At 47.0% G+C, this 25,920-nt stretch overlaps 1 protein-coding gene across 12 annotated transcripts in view; it reads right to left on the bottom strand.

Annotated features, from left to right (window-relative positions):
- Positions 1–25,920, bottom strand: part of POU2F2 (POU class 2 homeobox 2) — a 109,518-nt gene that overhangs the window by 34,435 nt on the left and 49,163 nt on the right. Inside the window, exon 1 of one of the 12 annotated variants that reach the window (XM_083753804.1) lies at positions 6,879–6,975. The exons of the other annotated variants lie outside the window; for them this stretch is intronic. Coding sequence (XP_083609930.1) covers positions 6,879–6,906 — 28 coding nt within the window. The 5' untranslated portion in view covers positions 6,907–6,975. Of the gene's footprint in view, positions 1–6,878; positions 6,976–25,920 lie in introns of those variants that run through there. 12 annotated transcript variants of the gene reach the window in all.

The raw sequence follows: 25,920 nt of genomic DNA, 5'->3' as shown, positions 1-25,920 counted from the left end.
GGTGTTTTCAGGGGAAGAAAGCGCAGTGGCTGCAGCCAACACTGTTTTCTTGTAGTACTGCTGATAGAAGTGAAAATGCCAGGGACCGCTGCCCCCACGAGATGCACAAGTTGTGCTGAGTGCACCAGGGCAGCCCCCAGCATAATGGGAAAGCATGGTGGGGTTGCCAGGTAATATGTCAGCTCTTCTTGGGGGTCCAGCAACTTCAGGAGTAGCAGGTGCAGTCGCCCGCATGATTGTGCCAGGCACCATTGCTCTACTGTCAATGGCCTCCATGAAGAGTGACTCACTGAGCTCGCATGAACCAATGCTCTGCTGATTGGCAATGTCCCAATCCAAGAAATTGCTAGAGGGTCCTGAGTCTATCATGACTCAAGTAGGCACCCCTTTCCCCAAATAGGCAAGGTGATGGCTGATTTGAGTGGTGGTGGAGCTTCAGGGGCCTTCTGGGGAGGTCCACATTCCTTCTTTGGTCCCAGCTCCCAGACCTCTATAAGAGTTAGGATTTTGAGTTTTCTAGTACCAGAGTCTTGACAACCGGCTTGGCTGAACACAACATGGCACAGTGCCTCACCTTCCCACAACAGAGGCACACACACTTCTTTCACCTTCCTGTCTTCTCATCCTTCATCAACCGGGAACATGCTAATCCAATCTGCATAGGTTCCTCCCCTGAAACCAATCATGTTCACACACTACAATGGGAAATGTGTGCCGGAGCATGGTACTGGAACTCCAGGCAACCTTCAGGTCTACCACACAGCTGAATGAGGGCTGATCAGATGCCAGGCAGAGCTGTTTGCCCCAATTCATCAAGGATCTCATCATTTAGCCTCAACTGGTACTGCAGCATATACACCTTGTCATTTCAATTCCAGTCCTGGGCCTACAGTCTAAACACACTGGTGTAATCACCCACTGATTCTCTCCCACACCTCTGATTTTGAAGCCAACGTGTGGGTGTCTCCTTCTTCTAAGGCTGCTGGAAGGACTTGACCATGGTTGCAATGAAGTTGTCCTAGTTGTTGCCGTGCAATTATTGGTCACCAGTCTTGATGTGAGGTCTGGGCTTGTAGGGGTTGGATCAAACTGCCCTAATCTTCACTGCAAGCAAATGGGCTGGTTCACACTGGCTTGATCTGACTAGGAGTGTCTGATGTCATGGGGTGAAACAGTCCTCTGCCAACCCTGCCCTGGATCCAGCTCTCCACTCCCTAGACTTCTGGCCTACTCCTCAGGCTCAGGCACATCTCAGGGTCCCAATGTCACATTCCCCATTCCACTAGCACGCTCCCCAGGGTCATCCATTTCCAACTCCCCGAGCTCCACCCATTCGTCCTCAGAATCCAACCATTCCTCTCCACGATATCTCCATGGGATTCATGACAATCAAGATCTAGAAGGAGGTGGTGTAGATGTGAAGCAACATCAGAAGTTAAAGAAGGTTCAAAACGATACTGAGGAATATTCACAATGCCTCCTTTTAAAATGACAATGACAAGCAGAAATAAAACGGCTGAAGCTTTTTCCCCTGCTGTGTTGATGAAATGATGGGCAAAAGTTCACCTACTCCATTTCTGAGTGTCAAACTGCTGTTAGAGGCAGGGGAGGAACTGCAGAAGGAACAGGTGGCAGCACTGTATACAGAGTGATCAGTATAAGTGGAACTCATTGCTGCAAGCAACCTACAGTAAGGCGACCGATAGTGAGAATGATAAAAATCAGCAGTTTCTATAACCTCTGATCAAAGATAATGGGGAGGCAGTAGGTATGTATGAGTAAGAGGCAAGCAAGTTGGTTTTAAGAAAGAATAATAAGCTAAAGGGTTACGTCCCCCCTGCCGCCCACAAGATACACAAACATGACATCCAAACTCACCTTCTTTGAATGTTGTTAATTCAGAACCAAAAATGGAAGAGCCATATTTTCAGATTAAATGCACCTTCCCATCAATGGGCTTGTTCATTCAATTTACAAATGCAAGGAATTAAAGTACCATTCTTAAACCCAAAAGGATTAGATTTTGTTGATCAAACCCTATCAGGAATTGGTATGTGCACACACACACCCCAAACTCCTAGCACGACTTCTGTGACAAACAGAAAATTTAAATGGCAACACGTTTTCTGATGTGGATAGGAAAACCCTTCTTTATTGAATTTCTGCCTGTCAGGGAGTTCCGGGATCAAATATTACAAAGGACTAACAAATGCTAAAGACGCAGGAGCCCAGCAAGATGAAAATGTGGCAGCCCTAAAATATTTTGACAGTGGGTAAGAATTATGTCAGTTTCTCTGTTATTTATTTACAATTACTTATTCAGCTTATGACTTACTTCCCTTGAAAACATTTCAAAATAATTAACAATAAAAAACATAAACAATTAATAGAAATTCAAATCAGGTATATCTACCATCTGAAAATCTTTGCTTAAAAGGCTTATGAAAAAAGGAAGGCGCTGAAAAATTAGGTGCCGAAAAGACAAGAGAAATGACACTTGTCTGGCATGTACAAGGAGGTAGTTCTGCAGAGGTCTTTCTCACTGGGGAAGTACAGTCTGAGCACATAACACCAATCCTGGCCCAACTGCACTGGCTGCCAATTAGTTTCCAGGCCCAATTCAAAGTGCTTGTTTGACCTATAGTCTTATATGGCTCAGGACCCCAGTACCTCAAGGACTGCCTCTTCCCCATATGAACCCAGACCCCGAAATTGTCCTCTGAGGCGTTTCATGGGCAGCAACAGGAGAACGGGCCCTGTCAGTGGTGGCTCCCTGTTTGTGGAATGCTCTCCCTGGTGAGGCTTGCCTGGCACCATCATTACATCACATTACATTACATTTTCCCCCAGGCCTTTGGCTTTTAATTTTCTGTAGCTTTGCGTGGGTGGCATAGGACCCAACTCCCGGGGGTTGTGGGGGCATTGGCCCTCACAATAAAATATTTTAGGGGGTCAGGCCCCCACAAAGTTGATGGGCATTCCCATTCAAATTGTGTGCGCACACTGCATCATGCTATCAATTTTGCGGGGCGGGGCTTACCTGGGCCCCCACAATATTTTATTTAAGTTGGCACCCCTGGTGGGTGGGATGTTTTAATCTAGCTTTTTTTAAAAAATAGATCTGCCTTTTAGATTTTTATTTGTATTTTAATGCCAGTTTTCATGGATGTGTTTGTTTATATACTGTAGGTTGCTTTGGCTTGCCTTGGTTAAAAAGCGACCAATATATTCAGTAAACAAGAAATGTAAAAATAATATATGGATCGCAGGGAAAATGTGTTGTGATCTGCAAACAACAACAACAAAAACTCTGTCCTACTGCAAAGGCTTCTCTTACTGGATTTTTACTTTTCTTGCAAATTCTGTACAGGGCCTAGGACACCGCTGACACTCAACCAAACTGAAACAGCAGCACTAAAAGTGGTAATGTGTGCACGTGTGAGATGCTTGGGGTGTTATGCATCTATGTGCATGAAGTGAGTAACAGGTGTGTGTGAAAACATATTGTTTATGAACAGGGTTGTTTGTATCTGAGATGTATTTTTACACTATGGCTATCAGGTTACAACCCAGAGATTCTACCTTTTACTTTTTAACCACACAAAAGCAGTGAAAGCATGTCCAGCTGCATCTCCTGTCCCAGTCAGTCCTCTGTTTGCCCTCCATCCTCCTTTCTCATTCTTTCAGCAGCAAGATGTGGGAAGGGTTAGGGTAGGAGGCCCGGAAGCAGCAACTTCTTCTGCTACGTGAGTATGGTTTAAAGCAGAAGTAAATTCTCTGGCAATTCTGTTCTTTACAGTCATCTCAGACTTGTCTGAAGGCAGCTAGTGTCTCCAATACCTGTAGCATTTATAGAATCCTAGAACTGTAACGTTGGAAGCGGCCACAAGGGTCATGTAATCCAACCCGCTACAATGCAAGAATCCTTTTGCCCAATGTGGGACTCTACCTGTGACCCTGGCATTAGGAGTCTCTCATGCTCTACCAACTGAGCCATCCCACATTCAAAGATGCTTCAGCGCTAGTCGTCAACCGGTGATGTTGGTACCCACAAGTCCGCTTCTCTTTCCAGAGAAGTGGACACGGAGCAATGGATCCAAATTACAAGAAAGAAGATTCCACCTAAACATTAGGAAGAACTTCCTGACAGTAAGAGCTGTTCGACAGTGGAATTTGCTGCCAAGGAGTGTGGTGGAGTCTCCTTTGGAGGTCTTTAAGCAGAGGCTTGACAACCATATGTCAGGAGTGCTCTGATGGTGTTTCCTGCTTGGCAGGGGGTTGGACTCGATGGCCCTTGTGGTCTCTTCCAACTCTATGATTCTATGATTCTAAGTGAGTTACTGCACCCTCACCTAAAGTTGGTCAGACCACAGGGACCAAAACTCTTTTGCTTACTGTCTTTTTTAAAAAGGAAGAGAAACGCACAAAGAAACAGAGAATTGGAGAAGATGATAAGGAGAGAGAGGCAGAGAGATGTTGCTTCCAAACAATCTATTTCTTGAGCAATAATCTTGATCTATTTGCAAGGAGGTTAGACTATGCTGGCTTTTTATTGAGAATTCATTCTGATTTGTTTGCAGGAGACACTGATTCAAAGACAGATTGGGTGGGAGGTGGGGGTGGTATCCTATTCAGTTCTTATTTAAAGATGAATTTACATACTTTACGTACTTTCCAAAAGAATACACAAACCAAAACACAGCCATTCTTCAAAATTCAGTTCCCTGAGTTAGGCAAAATTGAACATACACGTGTGTGTATATATTAGGCAAAATTCACACTAAAATGCTGGTGAGTTTTTGTGAGAACTTTTTTCTTCTTCTTTAAGTTGCAAGCTCATGTGGAAATGTGGAGTATTGCATTTAAGACTGGAAAAATGAGAAACTCAGAGAAACCCAAATGGGCAGATTTTGTCATCCTTATTGTCAAGAGGATGTCATCATACGGTTTCCACTTTGCTTACCACAGAAAGTCTGCTTCTTTGGGGAAGCAGGTTTGCTGAGCAAGAACTCCAAATTGTGCAGCCTGAATGTGTCACTATGAAATGGAATCCCATCTGAAGATGCTGACACTATGGAAGAGCCCAGAAATGGCGAAAAACAGAGGGAAGAAGAAAAACGTACAAATGGCAGAAAATTGAAGAGTTGGCCTGAAGTTGCACAGCAGCGTGAAAAAGCGCATCCTGATTCTGAAATGGCCCAAGACTGCTGCTTTAGGGAAGTAAGACGTTTTCAGGGGTCCTGCCCCTGTACCTTTAACAGCAGCCAGACATACAAGAATTTCTTCAGAAATCTGTTGGGGAAAGTTTTATCTCCACATCCGGAAAAGCCTCAGCAGCTGAATGTCTGAATCTCGAATTACTGCTATAGAGATACAGGAGCAGGGCCTATTTTTAAAAGTGGCAATTTTACCAATTGTCACGTCACTCATGAAATAATTTCAGGAGTTTCCTCCTCACTATGGCTCTTAAATTTGCACAAGTTCTCTCTCAGGGGAACCCGGCAGCTACAGCCGGACCTGAGAGATGATGCTTCTCCAGCCTCTCCCCTCCTCCACCACAGTCCTCCAAACTGCCGGCCACCCTTTGCTGGCTTTCACTTCTGCTTCCCTTTCACATTTTTAGATGTTTTAAAAACAGACTCCAATTTACTGAAACCCCAGCTAAAAACAGAAGCCCAGAAACCAGCCTCCGGGCAGCGCTCCTCCTACCCCTAGCAGCCGGTCCTCATTCTCCTGCCTTGGTTCTCTACAGCACCCTCTGCAGGAAAACACTGGGATGGAAACAGCTAGGGTAGCCAGATACAAAGGAAGGCAGAGCTCTGAGCCATTTTAGTCATTTTGCAGGAAAGTGAATCTGTTTTCATTCCTGCATAATAAGCTGCACATGCAAAAATAGTACCGTGCAAGCAGTTATGACAGATACATGGACAATGTCTACTTTTGCATGGGACAGCCTGCTGTCTCCTTGGATTTCAGGAAGCCTTGCAGGAATTTGGAAGCTGAGGGGAACAGGGAGAGTAAACTGGTTTGTTTGCTTCAATCTACAGTTATGCAGCAATGATGGGGAAGCAGTGACTCTAGAGATGTCGTTGGACTCAAGCTCTTGTCAGCCCCAGCCAGCTCGTTCAATGGCCAGGGTTAAAGGGAACTGTGGCCCAGCAACATCACAAGGGCCACAGGTTCTTCATCAGTACGCTGCAGGATAGAAATAAGTTTGGGACTACCCTCGCAGGCAGCTCGGTTTGCATAGTGACCAGAGCCTGTGCTTTTAACAGTACCTCGCTCTGCAGAAATCAGCAAGTGAAACTTTTCGCAGCAAGGAGATAAGCATCACTTGCTAATGGCTGTACATCAAGTTGTTGCTGAAGGCACAGCTACTGTGGTTGTTTGCAAAGTTGGAAATCTTGGCCTGTGCTCTTAGTCAGGTTGCCACCTTTTTCCCAGCAGGGCTCCTGTGACTTTAACAGCAGAAATTAGATGTGGCGCTTCCCCCCATCCCACCCCGAAGCCCACATCTCTATGCAGGGACAAAAACATTCCAGCTGGCTTTCTGCCTGGCAGGGAGCTCTTGGGCACAGAAGCCCCACTTGAGAAAAGCAAGAATGCTCCCCTCTGTTTCAAATACATTTCATCCGTAAGTCCCAGTGTGCTTTTGCCACTTATCCCCAACTCCATGCTCCAGCCCTGACCTCAGGCCTACTGGAGTCTCTTTCCCCAAACCCTATCCTCTCCCTTCACCTTTGCACTGAGCTGCAGAGAAGACAGGGCTGGCGATAGACAATAGTTTTCAAAAAGTGCTGAAAGTGGGGTGTGACAGGGGCAGCATTGTTTGTGGCCCATGCACTCAGTTTGGCACCAGTATATCATCTGGCACTTACCTGCCGCCCACAGCCCTGAGTTCACCATGGCAACGATGCTTCTGGTGCAGGAGAGAGAGCATTGGAGAGCCCTGCCTGCCGCTGACAGCCGGTAACTCTTCCAGAGAGGGGAAGAGCGGATGGCGGGACAAGGAAGGGCCTCTGAGCTTGGGGCAGAGCCGGGGGAGTCCCCTGGTGCTTCAGAAGCAAGAACAGTGAATGTGGCAGGAAGCAGCTGGGAGGAAGGAGCCATAGCGGTATGTTGGGGGGGTGGGAGCCAAGAACACTGCAAGGACTGGCACACAACAAACACATGTGCGTGGGCATGTGCGTTACCTGCCAATTACCCTTGTCGCCCACAGGTGCTGCCCTCCCCTTTGTGCTTGCCATACCCAGGGCTCTGATGCATACACTCCTGGACACCCAGCACAGATGTGGTGTGAAGGGTTCGTGCAAAATGCACTCACCACGGCACCACATTCTCTCACACATGCTGTACTACATACCTGGGCATGAGCACAGACAAATTTTCTCTTGAATCTGGAAGAATGCCCAGCCCCAACCCCCAATGTGAGTGGGACCATTTATAATCTTTTCGGCATGCTAGCTGAAGGATTAAAACAGCAACACAGTTCCTCTCCCCAAAACACACACACAAACTAGATCCTGCAACTCCAGTCCTACATCTCACCTCAAATACTGCTTATAGCCAATAGCCTTAGGACCTCCCTCCCATCGACCTCCAGCTTGCCACTGCCCCCAATACCTCTCGGTGCTCTTTAGTCCTCTTGGGTCAAGGACTTGTTCATCCAGACAATCCTTAAAACCCGGCTCCCAGGCCTACTGGGTACTCCTTCTGCAGCTGCTGTCACAATCCCTATCTATTGGTTGGCATGTCCTTAGCAGCAGAAGCATGTGTGGGACTGGGGGAAAAGGAAACTGAACCCCTTTGTCAGTGGCTGGAGAAATGCTGTCCAGGGCTGTGTACACACAACACGGCTTGCACTGCATCCTGTGTGCGCTCACCACTGCTTTGGGAAGCAGTGTTCAAACCAGGTTGGTCACAATCCATAGATATTCCGTATCTGCCTTGTCATTTCTTAGGAAAAACTACATTCTTATGCATTCCCCCAACCCCCAACCAGAACCAGCTTCGATCTGATTTTAGGGGGGGGGGGGAGCAAGCAGCCTAACTGTGTTTTAAGCCAGTAATGTGTACACAGCCCTAGGCAAGTGCCTCGGGTCCCCAGGTGGTACAGCAGGACTCAGACTGTCTGGATGATAAGACAGAGAAACAGCCCAGCCCTGAAACGGTAAATGCGATCTCTGAGGGTCTGGACCTAGCAATCCTAATCCCATCCTACCTCTTACAGGAAATCTCATAATGATGGTCTTCTTAACTGAATATCCTCACAACTCATTGTGGACGACTCAATGTGGAGCTTATTATGTTAAGATGGTGAGGCATCTACTCAACCAGGTTTAGTTATCCCTGGAGAGACAAGAACCACCTTTCTGTCTTCACAATTGGGGTGACTCCAGACTGATGAACCCTGGAAACCCGCCCCAAACATCAGAAATGTGGGGCCTGGCTGTGGTTAACTGGTGATGAGAGAAAACCACTCTGTTTATACTCAGAGGCAGTTTTATTATTGCATCATATGCTCTAGGGCTGACCTCTGGCATTAGAAACAGATTCTGGGGCTCAGGGTTTATCCACACTTACCTTTCCTCTGCTCTTTCCAGACACGGTCCACACTTTAAAGCTCTGAGTCCGAGCGCCCCTTTTTTTTGTCCCAGAGCTTTCCCTGCAAAAGCCCGCTCTTTAGCATTCAATCAGACACAGCGCTTGAAAGCATGGACCTATGCCTGGAATGAGTGGGGCAAAAGGTAAATGTGGATAAGCTCTAAGCCCCATAAAAGCCAAGTAAGTAAGACAACAGATAGCTGCTGCTCGATGCTAGCAGTTGGTTCTGCATTTTCGCCAACTCACCACTGGGGGGAAGCAGCATGCCACCAGTTCTCACACTCACCTGTGGCAATGTGGCCTGTTCCAGTCTGAGAGACAGCACGGTCCCACCCAACGGCTCTCCCTTGCACATGATGACCATCACATTCGCTCTCGGCAATGTGACACATGCACGAACACGAACACACACACACACAAAAGCATCAGTGCATCCACCAAACACTACTACTCATAGTCTCACACATTTGGACAGCCAGGAGTACCCTGAGTTTTGCTTTTTTTCAGAGGGGTAGCTGTGTGAGTCTCTTGCAGCAAAAGCAATGAAGAGTCTTGCGGCTCCTTAAAGACTAGTACATTTATTATGACCGAACCCACAGCCCACTTCATCAGATGTATGAAATAATTATCTGGAGCTGCAGGTAAAGATATACATGGCTTGGGATGGGGTGAGAGGGGGGCGGGAGTTGTTAAAAGTGAGAAGGAAGGAAAGAAAAAACAGAGAAATACAGACAGTGATAATTATGGATTTATCATTGGTTAGAGGTTTTCGTAATGCAAGTAGTCTGACCTGAGATCATTTATTTACTATATGCAAGATAAGAACGTAAGAAGAGCCTGCTGGATCAGGCCAATGACCCATCTAGTCCAGTATCCTGTCCTCACAGTGGTCAACCAGATGCGATCAGATGCTTCTGGGACGATTGCAAGCAGGACCTGAGCACAAAAGAGCACTCTTGCTTCCAGCAACTGGTATTCAGAAGCAGTGGCGTAGCGTGGGGGTGCAGGGGGGGCTGGGCGCAACATCTGGGGGTTAGGGTTAGGGGGCGCAAATTACTTGCCTTGCCCCGGGTGCTGACAACCCACGCTACGCCACTGTTCAGAAGCATTACTGCCACTGACAATGGAGAAAGAGCGCAGCCATCATGGCTAGTAGCCATTGATAGTTTTATTCTCCATGAACCCCTTATATGCAATGTATACGTGGGAGCAAGCCATTTGTATTCACAGCTCAGATCAGCAGCTAGTTCTGCCAGAGAGCCACTCTGGAGTGAGGGTTGAAGCGCAAAGGCTCCAATTCATGCTCACCAGCTGCCAAGTCTCATTGCCACATGTTCTGCTTATCCACATCCCACTTTTGCCTTCAGGATTGGCAACTGAGAGGCCAGACTTTGCCCAGGGGCAAAGCCCCTAAAATACATGAGAAAGCAATTGTGCACACACATATCCAGGAACACTGTGACACATGGCCACCCAGACACACCTACAATCTATGCCCCTAAGAAGCCCATGAATAACAATTTCCCAAGACAGAAAATTGCTTACATCCCATCTTGTACACCTTTGCTCTAACCCATTTCAAGTAAAACTTGCGCCGTCCAGAAAATCACACACATGCCTCTACTAATTTAGGCTTAGACTAATTGGGTGTATGGGAGTTAAAAGCACATATCCACAGCTGCTTATGTAAGTTTAGAGAGCCCAGGGGCTGGAATAAGAGGGTTATGAGCCCCAGAGTAACAGAAACTTCACACACACCACACATAGTATCAGAACTAACAGAGCAGCCTTCTCCAACCTAGTGCCCTCCAGATGTTTTAGACTCCAGCCTGGTGTCTTCACTTTAAAAGTCTCAACATTGCAAAGAAGCGAAAGAACTCTGTTTGAGTCCTTGGAGAGACACCATCAGTCAAAGTAGGTAATAACTGGACTAGAAGAACTCTTTATATAAAGACAGCTCTATATACATGTTCACTTAAAAGGGCCCAGCAGCTTGCGAACAAAAGCAGGAAAGCATGGATTAAAACAAGTTATTCGTTGAGAGGCTTTAAGCCAATGATCCAATGTCAGTCCCTGTAAAATGGGAACAGTATGTATGCAAAATACATACAACAGTATGTATGTAAAATGGGAACAGTGCCCTGCCTCACAGAGTCATTGCAAACAACAACGAAAAACTGCGAAAACAGTTTTGCAACTTTGAGCTGTACTTCTGTACAGCTCTTGCCCTGCAAAATAGGAACACTGCAGTTGTGATTTTGAGAGAGGGGATCTATCACTAAAACTAAACTAAACTTCAGCAGCCCAATCCTAAACATGCTTACTTGGAATTATGTCTGATTGAATTTAATGGGAGTTATTGCTTGGTTAGGAGGCTTGGGACTGCAGTCGAAGCAACCAAGGCTGTTTGACTCTACTGTGACAAAAGAACAATGGACCGATGTTTAATTCTTGGAGTAGGAGTTCCTGAATTAGACTGGCAGCAAAAAGTCCTCATGCTCCATTCTCACTGCATCCTTCACTGTGAGTTAGGTCAGCAGCAGTTGCTAGACAGTGGGATGCCGATGCATTGATGCAGGGTACAAGAAGAAGGCTAAAGTTTGCCCTCAAACTAGGGTATCAAAGTTGTGAGATGTGCACCTGTTTGGGAATGTGATCGCAGGCAGGCTTTCCTTTGACCTAAGGTTTAGCTCTGAGGGCCTCTGAACATGTACAGAGCAACCTCACCACATCTCTGGGATTAGATCCTCAGACTTTCAGGTCAGAAGAGATGCCCGCTCCCAGGCCACCTTGAGTATTAGGACCTCTTTCTGCTGGAGTGGAGAGCTACAGGTTGTGACTGCGACACACCAGCCAAGCTGTTCAGGGGGGCAAAGAGATTCATTAAGGAGCCAGCCATGCTCCCTACCCCCCCCCCAGCTCACAACCCATGCCGTCTATGAGGAACCTGTGGCTGGAATAGCAATAGGCCTGCGGGTCAGCATTGAGGGGCAAGAGCAGAGTCGCCCTGCCCAGTCCCTGTCTCCCTGTCCCCGCGGCTGGCTGAGGCGGGCGGTAATGAGAGGAGACGGCCGGTGTCGCGGGCGCTCCCCCGGGGCTGTGGTTATTGTATGTGACGCGCCGGCTCCATCGCGCTGCTCATATTTCTCCCCCGATCAATACTTTTGACTCCCTACAAGACAATAATCGCTTGTCCGCGGCCGCCAGTCGATCAAATACATTATTAGAGTGCGCTCCCGGGGGAGCAGGGCGGGGGAGGGGAGCAGCAGGCGGGGGGAAAGTACAAGGAATGGGGCAGGTTTTGGGGGGGGTGAGGTGGCAGAAGGCACAACAAGTTATGGGGTGGAGTGCAGGGAGAGAAGGAGGGGGTCTGTGGCTCACTACTATCTCTCCCCTTGCCTATACAGGCGGCTGGCAATTTCCACACCAATGTTTGCAGGTGCACTCCTCTAAAAAAGCCTGGGTCCGTGGCACTGGGGTATTCAAACCTCTGCTGTAGATTGTTGTCTATATTATTTTGCTGGTTGTGTCGAAACCTCTAGCTTTCCTGAGATTTTCCCCCAGGCGTTTCGCCTGAGGAGAAACCCCGGAATTTCCAAGCTCCAAATTTCACTTTGAATGAAATGTGGTGGCAAAAGATCACCGTGAAACGTTGTTCGTCTCATCGATGCCCTTCTAAGTTCCCTTGGGTGTTTCGCCTCTGGAGGAACACAACGCATGTTTGCCTCGAATTTTGTTTCAGGTGAAATTTCAGTGGCAACCCTAGCCCTAGGTCTAGGCCTGAGGCCTTCTTGGCTGCTCTGTCCTACAGGGAGGTCTTTCCCCTCCTTAAGCACCTTCTCTTGGGACACAGCTTCATGTTTCTTAGACCAGAGGGTGTTGACAAGAGGACATTAACACAAGCGAGCAGCCCTGCTTGTCCCCAGTCTGTTCACAGTATCCACATTAATATCTTTGCTCAATTGGCAGGTTTGTTTTTTGACAGGCCACAAGGCAGGGGCAAAGAAATTGCCTGTGAGCATGTGCAGAGTGTGTGTCTTATAAGGCCAAGTACACACAAACCATGGCTTCACGCTGGAGATAAAGGCAAAGAAGGGGAAAACGATATTGTTGGACTCTGACTCCAATCAGCCTCAGCCAACATGGCCGAGGCAGGGATGATGGAAGTTGCTGGAATACAACAACATCAAGAGTGCCACAGAATCTGCATTCTTGGATTAAGGCTAAGGTAACCAGATGTGAAGTAGGAAAGAGAGCTCATGTACCTCTGAGACAGGGCTGGGGAACCACTTCCGGGTCAAATTGTGCTTGAAACCATTAGCCAGGTTTGACAGATGGGTGGGGCTGATCCATGGTGCATGGGATGGGCAAATCACTCAACCCCATCTGAAGTAGTGTGGCTTGCATCAGGCACCAAATTTAACTCTGGCACACACTGGCAAAGGAATAATCGGGAGCCTTACTGCATCCTCCCAATTATCCCTTTGTGAGTGTGGCTCACATCTGGCACTCTTTGAAAAGGGGAGCTGATGGGACTTCTGCATCTTTAAAGAGTTGATCAGAAGGGAGGGAAAATATTTAGAACTTACCCTTAGAGAGCTTCAGCACTAAAACATTCCATGGACAAATTTGAAGAGTCATTGTCACAAGCGCTGCACACAACATTTATGCCCATTGCTTGCTGTAGGCCAAAACCTGCAAGCTGGGGGTGTCCGGGTGAAGGAGACAGTGGATTTCTACACAAAAAGTGGTGGAAACGGCAAGCTCAAAGTTACTGTAAAAGAACCACGAAAACTAGAAGAACACGTGGTGCAGAAGGACCAGGGTGTGACTTGAGTCCTGCCCCACTGTGCCACACAGGTACATGGTTTCCATCACTTTGGAAAGGCAGTGCGTCCACCACAGCCCAGTTAAGGTAAAACTGAAACAGAATTCACAAGGGCAGGTAATGCTCTACTATGGCCCCTTTGCAGAGGCTGCTGGAACAACTCTGAGAAGATTTACTGGCTTTTTGGGCTGAGGTATAAAAAGGGGTGTTGGCATTGCAAAGTGTGTCGATGTAACATTTGGATGTGAAGTCACTGGTACTTTTTCCTTGAGCTGTATGCTCCCTTAAATGTTGATGTACAAATCACTGGGTGGTTGTTGTTTTTAGCATTGTAGCTATATTATACTTTTCATTATGTTATTGTATTACTTATTTACTTATTGCTTTTATGTTAACTGTTTTTGAATGTTTTTACACAAAGCACTTTCAGCATTGATGTAGTTGTGGGAAATGTGGCATGTAAATAACCTGACTATGACTTCTTTTGGCAAATGAACTTTCCCCCACCCCCTGCATGACAACCTGCTCCTTGGTTAAAGATAGAGAAGTCCAATCCTTCAATGCATTCAGGCCCCTTAGTAGTGGAAAGGCACGTGTGCAATATAAAAGGCAACGGAAGCCAATGTGTACAGGGACTTTTCACAGGTCATGCAAGGAGTCACCCTAGTTCAAAAATGAGAGGCTTGAGTTCTGGGATTCCCTGATGGATCTTCCCAGTCTTGAAGGAAACAGTTTGTGGCCTCTGGGCTTAAGAAGGAGCCATTTAAGGCAAGGGTGCAGATGTTGCTGAACTAAAATTCCCATCAGCCCCCATCAGCATGGCCAATGGACAGGGTTGATGAGAGTTGCTAGGGATTCAATCTGGGACCCTTTGAGTCACAGTCCCTCCCTCAATGCATTCATACAACCACTTGATATAAGGCAGGTACCGCTTTTAATCCTGAGGTAACCTTTCTTTCTTCACCAATTTCTTCAGACCTTTTCACACGACGCCTTCACAAACTAGGCGGTTGTCATTCATCACACACCTGCATGACTGTGTGAATGCATTGGCAGATACAAAAAAAACCCCGGATTCTAGCCAATGTAATGTTCTTGATGAGGTGTGGGTTTCACCCTCAGCATTTCCCAAATTCAACAATATGGCTGTGTGATACTTCAATGAGCAGTATAGGTTAGGACGGCCATTCTGGATTATAACATACCTAAATCACACTGTTTAATGTGACCCTTTCTGGATTATTTTTCAATGTGAAATCAATCCAGATCTCATTTTTGGACCATGGTCACCAAATTTCAACAGGTGTCTGAATTACAATCCAACATATCCTAGCCTTGCCAACTTTGAGCAGCATTGTGTGGTTCATGTTAGGATTTCACTATGTAAAACCAAACCAGAAATGGCTGTGTGAACTAGCTATAAACCTTGAAGCACTGTAGGCAGGTACGTATGTGCCCCCCTGTTCTGCAGCCACATAGGACATCTTCAGAAATTGTGGGCACAGATTTTGGCACTCAGATAATCTTAACATTCATCTGTTTTAAAAACTGCAACTTTCTGGACCGTTTTGCTGCAAAGACAGAATTGAAAGTACTTGATGAAATCTCAGAAGCTCAAAAGCTCCACAGATAGCATAGAAGGGAATGCTTTCAGAATGTGAGGCATACATGAAAAAGACTTGGTTACAGAATAACAGAACTGTAAACTTGAAAGGGACCCAAGGGTCATCTAGTCCAACCCCCTGCAATGCACTATATATGAGCGAAACTGGAAGGATAACTCTATTCCACCTTGCTTGTGCGTTTATAGCTCTCTGCATTTACACTCCTATTCTGGCTGTCCACATTTCTGTCCTCATCTTTTTTCATACTCATTTGCTTCTTCACATACACACAGAGTCCTTGTTGTGAGCACATTTTTACTATTTGCACTTTCACACTTGTCTCTCCTTTTGCAACAGCAAACACTGTTTGTTCTCCTTAAATTCTGCCTTAAACACACATGTGTCATACATGCCTTATGTCAAATAAACCTTCCTCAACACACTAGTGCTAGTTTCCAGTTTCCCAAAGCACTCAGATCTTCACCAGCTCCAGCCTCCCTACACATGCAGAACCATGTGTGCAGAGAAATCAGCAGCTGTGGGGATGGTCTTTAAAAATGTGTGTAGCTGGGACAGAAGGGAATGTTTTGATTTTGCTATCATCTTTTCTTTCCGTTTGCTCTACTCCGAGTGCGCTCCCACTGCTGGTTTGGGAAATGGTTGTACACACAACATTAGCCAAAATCCATATCTCTCCTGTCGTTTCTTATGAAATACTGCGTTTTGATGTGTTTTCCCCCCAAAGCAGCTTCAATCTGAATAGAGAAAAAGAACCACTTAGCGGAATTTTTAACTGGTAATGTGTACACAGCCTGGGATAGCTCTTTCCTATGTGTTCTTTTTTGGTTGTTGTTTTCCTTTTAAAATACTCCTCCTCTTGCTTTTTTCGTCCTTTGATATCTCTTTTGTTTTTATAAATCTTAAAAAATAAATAAGGGAGAAAGCAAAGGGGGCATCAAATCACCACATTTGTATGAATGCCTTTTTAAAAAGAATATTCTTGTCTCCCTCCCATCTGTGCCTTGCCAACAATTACACCAGAAGCATTTGGACCATTTTTAATTTCTGTGTGGCACTTCATTTATTTTATGCACTATAAATAACCATCACTGATTGCAAGGAAACGAACTCTGTGAGCATATTTGCAGCTGTAGTTGTGGGATGTGTGTGGAGGGGTGGTTTTAAAAAGGGCTTGTCCACACAGGACCAAAATGTGGATTTGCACCTGCCTCTCTCCCCATTAATGTTGGGGCATCCACATGACATCCTTCCCATCCCAGTGCTGTCCTCGACATTTCCCTTTTAAATTGTTGGGTCCCCCCCCCCTTCTTCAAAATTCCAAAAAGCCCAGAACTGAAAGACCCTGCACTTAAAGGAGGAAAGGTCCGGGACAACAAGACAGGATCCACATTTTCCTTCGGTGTGGATAATCCCCTGGTCTAATCAGAGCCAAAGCTCAGCACTCTTGTTTCAATGCCTAGGCTCAGTAATGTAGCTTGATTCTGATCGTGTGCTCAGTGCCTGTTCTAGCACCGCTAAAAAAGCCCGAAGCTCCCTCTAAATATCTGAGTTTAGAGGGCAGGGATTCAAGAAATCAGACACACCAAGCAAATCCCATGCCCATGGTAACAACATGCCAAAGGCCCAGGTAGTCCACAGTGGGTCAGGGAGAAATCATGGACTCAGGGCAGAAAGAAAAGTCCGTGCAGCAGAATGCTGTGCAAACCCGTAATCATCCTTTCTTCCTTTCATTGCTTCACATGCTTTCAGTTATGTGCCAGTGCTGTGCCCTTGTCTAAACAAGTCCTTCATGGCTTAGTTGGTTAGAGCATGGTGCCGATAATGCCAAGGTTGCAGATTTGATCCCCATATGGGATAGCTGCATATTCCAGCATTGCAGAGGGTTGGACTAGATGATCCTCAGGGTCCCTTCCAACTCTACCATTTTAAATGCTCGGTATCTAGCATCACTTTTTCAAAAGGGGGGAAGGATCCTCCTTACTCATTCAGGCAAACATTTGTGTTGATGTTTGTAATGGCAGCTTGGGGTGCTTACTTTTGATTAGCTCTGCTAGCAGATTTGAAAATGCAGGAAACTCCCTTATGAAGATGTGCTACGAAGATGATGAAACTTTATTTAGATGCAGGCAGAAATGGGCCATGAAAGACAATTTAAACTGAATGTTTGTGCGAGCGTGTGTAGGAAAGTGGGGGGGGGGGGGACACACAAGCCTTGTCAGCTTGTGAAGCTCATTTTGATTATTTATACTTTCTCCTGCAATTAAAAAGTATCATCAAGCTGAACTGAAGTGCCCGTGAAACAGAGAGACATACACACAGAGAGAGAATGTTTGCCAGTTAGTATTCAAGTGTAAAAGTGTGTTTTGAGCAATTTATGGGGAGAAAAACTAGGGTGAAAAAGCCCAGAAATAAAATTAAAAGGCACAAGCATGTGAAATGAAGCATTGATTCACGTTCAGGATGACGTGTACACAGACGAGTAGGTGCACATGATGGTGGAGTTAAACATGAGAGAATATAGGATAATGAATAAGGAGTGTGGCTTAATAAATATGCCTGCATGTATACCTCACATCAGAACTGATTCAAGCAACTGCTTTATTGCTCATTTGCGATGTGGGAAGCCAAAGCGAGCTCCCTTTGCTACATGACGGAGCGCGCTTATGGGATTATTTCAACACCCATTTCAACAACACAGCCTCTGGATCACTTGGAACTTTTCTGAGGATGAAGGAGAGGTGATCTGGAGATGGGGTTGGAATAATCAAACAATCCGCTCGTCCTGCTGAGAAGTCAGATGGGCTTCTAATCACAAATTAGCCAAAAATGGTTGCATCGGCCTATGTTATGTATCTGGGATTGCGAGAGAGTAGCTACCACAGAACACAGGCCACCTCCTCTGTATGTGCATGGTGTACCAACTGCACACTTGAGTATTTCCCTTCACCTTCCACTCATATCTCCAGATTTCTCCTTATGAAATGTTTCAGAAACTGTTCTAAGTCCCCACAAAGCTTCTGTTCCCTTCTGTCACCCCCAGTCTGGGACACAAGTCGTGATCCAGCACCTGAATCCCAATACATGGTCCAGCACGATAAACCATCAGTTAAACTATGTATAATTCTCACTCGGACTGCGATCAGGACAGAACAACGCCTGGCAATACATGGTGGGGGGAGGTGGTACATATACTGGGAGTTTTCCTCAATTTTGATATGGGTTCAGTACATTGGGAATTATTCCCAGTCTCCAAACCCATGCTCACGCCACCCCCAATATCACTGAGAATCACATTTAACCCATAAGCGTACATCGAAAGGGAGAAAAAGAAATCCCGTCCTCTTTGCCTCTCTTTAACGGTCCTGGCTGCAAGTAAGGAGGGATATCTAATGTGTGTTAAGGGGTAACTAATCCATGTTAAGGGATCTGGAGTATGCCCCCTATGATAAGGGAAATTTGAGAAATGGGTGTGTACAGGGGGGTGGCTTCCGATGAACAATGGTCCCCTTCAACAAACTACAAAGAAAAGAAAGGGTGGCGGACAGGGGGCAGAAAGGGAGAGGAATAGGGGACACTGGAATTTGCAGTGAGATATTATTTTGGAGGGATAAAACTGAAGCAGGGATGATAAATAGGATTAATATGATGGGGCGTGGGGAACCAGCCCCCAAGCTGCAGCATCCCTTCCCATCCCCCAGCGGCTGCGCTTTGTTGGGGGGGGGCATCCGTCAGCCCAAGCGCCTGACAATGAAAATGGTTTCGAGCCACGGCTGCCGATCGATACTGTGCAGGGGGAGAGAGGGGGGCTGGAGCTACGGCAGGGCCAGGCCTCTCGCTCACTCGCTGGCTCTCTCGCCCTCCCCCCCACCTTTTCCACCCGACGATTTCTCCCTTCTCCTCGCTTCAGACGCATTTCATTTTCTTTCCTATTCCATTCCCTGGTTTCTGCGTTGCAGCAGACTGGGGGGTGGTGGAATGGTAGGGGGGGGGCAGGTGACATCCCCACCCTGTCTAGTCTCTCTCTCTTTCTCCTCTCCCTCTCTCTGTGTCACGATTTCGCAGTTCTCAGCATGCCTTGGCAAAGCTATAATAGTAATAATAATTTTTTTCAACAAAAAAAAAGCAATAACAGCAGCAAAACCTGGGGGAACAGCTGGACTTATTTCCTTCTCCCCCCACCCCCACCCTACACCATTAAACTAAAACCTGGACCAAGAACCAAGAAGTGACCAAAATCCCTTCTCTCTGGCCTCCAGAAGCCACTTACAAAGAGGCAGGTACCTCCACCGCCATCCTCAATGGTACAGGTGGGAGGAAGACTCCCTGCCAAGGTCACACAAATACAATGGCTGAGCTGGAAGCAGCGGCACTAGTCCTGATTCCCACCCCTCTCTCTAGCCCCACACTGTGCCACAAACCCATGGGTTTAGCTAGTCCACTGAAGACCCCATTCGCTCTCCTAGAGCTGGGAACAGCCCCCAAAGGTCAAGAGGTGAATCCCTCTCTCGGACGGGGACTAGGCCAAGTTCTGCTTCCTTAGCAAACCCACCCAGCTTAGCACAGTGTTCTCCACAAGTCGTATTTGCCCAGGAGTCTGATGCTGTCTCTTCTCCCCTAAACCCCCTTTTCCATCTTCCTACGTATCTGATCTTGGGCACCTTTATCTCCTTCTCTATCTCCCATTCCCCTAATGCCTAGTGCTACATGTATTCCTCTGCCTTCAACTACACACCACCTCTCTCTATATAAACCCACTTCTTTCTTTCTTTCTTTCTTTCTTTCTTTCTTTCTTTCTTTCTTTCTTTCTCTTCCCTCCACATTCCACCTTCTGCCTCCCTTTGTCTTCAAAGCATTTCCCTAAGTCCATGACTTTCCACTTGAGTCTTCCCTATACCCCGTCCTCACAAGGCATCAGCCAGCCCTCAAACTCACCTCCTGCCCTTCCCAAGAAGTGTGGCTGTGTGTACACATTACATGCTTGAAAGGCTGCTCTTTGTCTCAATTCGGATCAAAGCCGGATTGGGAGGAAACGCATCAAAATGCAGTCTTTCATGAGAATCGGCAGGATAAATATGGATTGTGGCTAACATTGTGCATATACCACTTCCCAAACCAGCAGGGGCGGGTACTGGATGAAGAGTAAATGGGAGGGTGTGCACAGACTGTATTGGTACACACAGCATTCCCATCCTCACCAACAGCCTTGTGAGGAAGCTTAAGCTCAGAGAGAGGGCTTGTCCACACCGCAATGAAATGTGAATTTGTGACTGTCTCCCCATTAATGCAAGGGCGCAGTCACATGACATTCTCCCCATGCCAGTGTTTCTCACACCTTTCCCTTTTAAATGCTGGGTGTTCTTTTTCAATCCTTAGAAAGTATAAAATACCCAAAAACAAGAACAAAAAACCCTGAATTTAAAGGGGTGGGGGAAGGTCCTGCACAATAGGGTGGGGAGGACATAATGTTGGACACCCTTTAATAAGGAGACAGGTAGGTGCACTTGTGTAGTATGGACAAGCCCATAGGATCTTGCTCCCTTCCAATGTGTTTTGTGGCCAAGTAGGCATTTGAACTTGGGTTTCCCACATCCAAATCCACTACACCACACTGGTTTACTCTACAGTAGGTTGAAAGCTCTGTACTGTGCAGCAAGAGTGAGCAGATGATAAATTGGGATCTACTGACAGGCTTTTCGCAGTAGATCAGCAAGTGTTTCTGGCTCCCAGTTATTTAACAAGAGCAACAACAAAATGAGTCCCCCTTCCCACAGTTGCACTGCTGAAATGAACAAAGCTTGGGGTCACCAAGAACAGATTTTTGTGTGGAAGAACTGTGAGTTCAGCTCAGTTCTGGAACTCAAAACAAATCCATTAGCTCAGCCATTGTTCAGAGGCACCATGTTCTTTAATTCTACATCTTCTGCACCTGGTTGCAAAAGGTGGGTTTGCGGCTGCTAGTAAAACACAAAGTAGATCCCATACTGTAAGTCTAAGGCCTGCCCTTCCCTGTTGTCCAGCACCCAGGACATACTGCAGCAGAATTAATATTAATGTCAGCTGCCCACCTTCTGCTTTTGCCCACCCACCCTGGGCCTCAAACCTCTCCCCGAAAGAATTCTGCAATCGCAATGGCAGGCTGTTCACAACACTGGAGCCAGCAGGCAGAATGTGTCGTTTGGAGAAAAGGTGGCTACCTCTCTGTTGCCTATTGTAGGTTCAGGTGTTACCCCTAAAACAGGCTCACAACAACATGATCTCAAGCAAGCACCTCTTCTCTCAGTTTCGTTTCCCAGCTGTAAAATGGGAAGAGCTGCAACCCATCTTGCAGGGTTGTTGATGTGCAGATCACAAAGGCTGCAAAGTACTTTACAAATCGTATCACAGCCACCAGCCACTTCCTTCTTTTCAGCCCGGGACAAAACACAGCAGAAAAGGAAAGATGGAGACACAGGAACCATGGGAAACCGAGGCGGGTCCAGTAGCGCCATCAGAGGCCGAAGTGCACAGGAGTACCTACAGATGCAGCAGGGTCTGCTTGCCACATATAAAAGTAAGTGAAGCATTACCAGCTTAAGAACTCCCCCCACCATTATAGAAGAAGTCTAAAGTCTGAAAATTCAAGCTGTAGCTCAGTGGCATCTACTTGGCCTACAGAAGGACCCAGTCTCAATCTCTGGTGTCTCCAGATAGGGCTGAGATTGCCCCCTGCTTGAAACCCTGGAGAGCCACTGCCAGTCAGTGTAGACAATACTGAAGTCAGTGGGCCAATGAGACCCATGGGACACCCATGGATTAGCATGGGGCCCGCAACCCATTGGGGCGTTCTCCAGCACAGCCTCATTTAAAGGAACAGGAGCTGTGTAAGAGGACTACTCACATTTTATTTCAGTTGGACCTAGGTGAGATAGCTTGCCAGAAGATTTCCCTGTCACCCAGCCACTTAATAGGGTTGTCCTCCCCTGAAGCCTGTGCCCGTTCCCCAAATTCTCCCCATCACCAGTCTCATCTGTAGGCACTCGTCACACAATGCACTCAAGAGGAGACACACCCTTGCCCTGAAATGCATCTGTGCCCTGTTTTGCAAAGGACACCGAGACCTGGAGGATGGGTGGCCATGCCAGCCAACGCATAAGTGCTTCTGCCAGTGGAGCATGTGCACCAAATTCCCTGTGTACATGTGATAGCGAGGTTTCTCTGTGCCAAGACAAGGACCTGCAAGGCGCTGGCCCTTGCTGGCTTTCGGCGACTGGGCCTCATGCTCCACCTCCTCCACACAATTTGCCCGATTGCCAGACCTGTCCGTCAGGCCCGCGTCGGCCGCTAGGAGCCATGCTGAGAGGTGGGGACGCTGCGCCCTCAGGGGGTCGAGAGTAGGGTCGGGGGGGTCAAGGCAAAGCCCCCTCCTAAAACAAAGGGGGTAGTCCAATCTCTCCCCCCACCCCCCGTGCCAGAACAGGGAGATTTCCAATGTCTCTGTCTTTGGGTGGAAGGGAGGAAACACCACACCTGCTCTAACCACTAGGAGAACAACCCTCCACACAGAAAACCATATAAAGTGAACTCCAACTCATGTCAGAAAGAACCTGGACACAACTCAGACCTTATATATGTGTGAAGAACAGGTGCAGCAGGAAACAAACTTTCTGTCCTTGACTAGGGGGGAAAGCACACAACTCTCTGGGCTTACGGTTGCCATCTCCTCCTCGCCCCTTTTCCTGGGTCTGCTCCCATGCCAGTAAAAGCAGGCTGGCACACAACACCTGCAGCTCTACCTAACACTCATCTCTATACCAGATGAAGCTTCACCTGCTATATTTCAATGTATCAGGTTGCCATGAAATGCACAGGAGTAGCAACCAGAAGAAAAGGTGGCAACCCTGCTCAGATCTACTTCATATCCCAATGAACCAGCAGTTTCCCTTTGACTTTGGGCTGCGAGCAAAGCCCACCTCCCTAAACCTGCTAGTTCCCATTCTCTGGATTTTCCAAGGCAACTGCTGAACACCAGGTGCTCGGTCCTGACAGAAACTGACCCCCAACTGACAATATCTGGGGAGAAAAAGGGGGTATGAAAGCAGTGCTTTCGGGAAAAGCAGAGCCGCAGCAATAGCCTCCCAGCCATAGAGTCACTGCTGTTTAATGGGAGGGGGAAGCAAGAAGCAAAGTTGGGGCTCCCCCAGTGCTTCCACCTCCCCCCCTGCTGCCGGCTGCCCAAGATCCAGCCTTTTTTCTGAGGCTGGCAAGGAAGCAGCACCCCCCATCACTCCTGCTGGCGGCCAGGCCCTGTCCTACTAGAGCAGGCTCTGAGTTGCCAGTAATTAAAACCCTGTTAAACTTCATTAAGCAGCTCCACTTCCGACCTCATTAAATGATGATGAGGGGAGAGAGAGAGAGCAGGAAAGAGCGTGCGTAAATGTGATCACTCTCTAAACCTCAGCTTGATCAATCGCTTATCTGCTCTTTCTTTCTTTCTTTCTTTCTTTCGTTCTTTCGTTCTTTCCATTTCATACCTGGGTCCTTTATTTTGTCCCCCTCTTAATACAGCAGCTAGGAACCCACATGATCTAACCTCATTGTGTAATGTAAAGAGGATTAAAGCTTCACACAATAACTGAGTATGGGGTGTGTGTTTAAATAACACGCTGTAGTCTAGAACAGGCATGGGCAGGATTGATTTTGGGGTGGGGGGTTGCCTAGACCCCCGCCCCTAGTGTCGACCAAGCAAAGCCACCTGTGTGGTGGCAGCTCAGCGTCAGAGCCTCTTAATGATCCACATCACCCCTTACATCTCCTGCCTACAGAAGCAAAAACCTACATCTGAGCAACTAAAAAACAGAGATTTTAACAGCTTGTTGGTTTTTTGTTTTGTTTTTAGTATTTCTTCGTTGTTTCTGAGTCATAAACCGTTCCCAAATTACAGCAGATAAGCCAATGATTTACCATTAATGTCTGTAAGGGAGCATTTCAAAACTCCACAGTTCTTCACAGTGGCCCTCCCACCCACCACTCCTAACATACCAGCATGAAAACGCTCCAGCTCCAAGATTCTTAACCACAAAACTTCCCAAAGTGTCAGATTCCAAAGTTCTAAACTAGGGGTAGACAACTGGTGGGCCAGGAACTTAATCTGACCCCCTGAAGCTTTCCATCTGGCCCCCTTTGCCAACACAAAAGAGTGAGTCAGTAGCCCTCTTCAGCCTGTTCAAAGGACACTATGGGAATAAACTATGGAGGTCCTGGGCACTAGCCCTGCCATCAGTACTGCAAGGGTGGTGGCTTTGGCAGACCGGCACCAGGTTCATTTGCACCAGGTTCATTGGCAGCAGACAACTGTAAAAGCAACTGGACTAGTCTTCCCTATCTCTATCCCCATCCCCACATACTACATACCCACCCACCCACCATGGGATTAGTTGTATGTTTGGCTGAATACACGAAGAAACCTTCTGGCAATCAGGAATCCTCTGCATGCAGGGTTCCTAAATCACAATCCTCACAAGAACGATTCTAAGCATATTCAGAAAAATGCATGAAGACTCTGGTGAGAGTAGAGCTGGAGGGCATAGCCCTACACACACCTTCCGTAGCTGATGCCCACATACACTCTTGCAGGACTCAAGAATGCTACAAGAGAGAGCCAGTGTGGTTGACCTTCAGCTTCCACGTCTTAATTCAAAATATATTATCCTATTCAAAAAATAAACAAAAATAAACCACTGAACATGTTTTTTAGACACAAAAATGTTCAAATCTAGCATTTCAAACTTCCAGGCCTTACATCCAAAGAGCTGTGGCTTAAGTTTACCCTTTCTTCACTAAGACCTTTTCAGCCTGAACTTTCCAGTGACACTCTGCCAATGTTCTATCCCAGGGATCAGCAAACTTTTTCAGCAGGAGGCCGGTCCACTGTCCCTCAGACCTTGTGGGGGGCCGGACTATATTTTTTTTTGGGGGGGGGGAACGAATTCCTATGCCCCATAAATAACCCAGAGATGCATTTTAAATAAAAGCACACATTCTACTCATCTAAAAACGCCAAGCAGGCCCCACAAATAACCCAGAGATGCATTTTAAATAAAAGGACACATTCTACTCATGTAAAAACATGCCGATTCCTGGACCGTCCATGGGCCGGATTGAGAAGGCGATTGGGCCAGATCCGCCCCCCAGGCCTTAGTTTGCCTACCCATGTTCTATCCTTTCTATATATTACATTGGTTTCCTGTCCATCCTCCAAGGAGCACAGGGTGGTCTGCAAAAGAAACCATGAGCTGCAACCAAAGTTTGTTTTTGGCTTACTGCTCAGAGTTTGTTTAGAGGAAGCAAACCATGAGCCCAGGCTCTGGTGTAATGCTGTGCCAAACCATGGCTTAGCACCTAGCAGTGTGGCAGCAGCAGAAACAGGTGAGTAGTGAAGAGGACAGTGTTTTCTTCCTGTGCATGAGCATACTTGGTTTTTCATGGTAAGTCATTGCTTTGGTTATTGTGACGTGCCAACAGAGCCAATAATGAGCCCAAGGTCACCCAGTGTGGTTCATGGCTGAGAAGGCTTTAGACCTGTAACTAACAAAGCCAACTGTATATCCATCACAGCACTCTCACTATTTCTGCACTCCCCTTTCCTTGACCTGCAGAGTGAGTTACAGCCACGCCTATGATAATTCGCCCGCCATGAGTAAAAAATTAACTACCTCCAGAAGAACCACCTGAATTGTTGCACCATGGAGTTGGGAACTTGAGTCCCTCACAATACCAGTTGGGCTTTCATAGTCCCTGGCCATCAACCATGCTTAAAGAGCAGGGCCACAGGTTCCCCAACCTAGCATTAGCCTGCAATACTAGGTACATTCTACTTGGACGTTG

This window comes from Podarcis gaigeae (assembly GCF_964106915.1).
Source record: "Podarcis gaigeae genome assembly, chromosome: 8".
Lineage (NCBI taxonomy): Eukaryota > Metazoa > Chordata > Lepidosauria > Squamata > Lacertidae > Podarcis > Podarcis gaigeae.
Note: the sequence above shows the minus strand (reverse complement) of the source record. Positions and strands in the feature narration are given on the sequence as shown.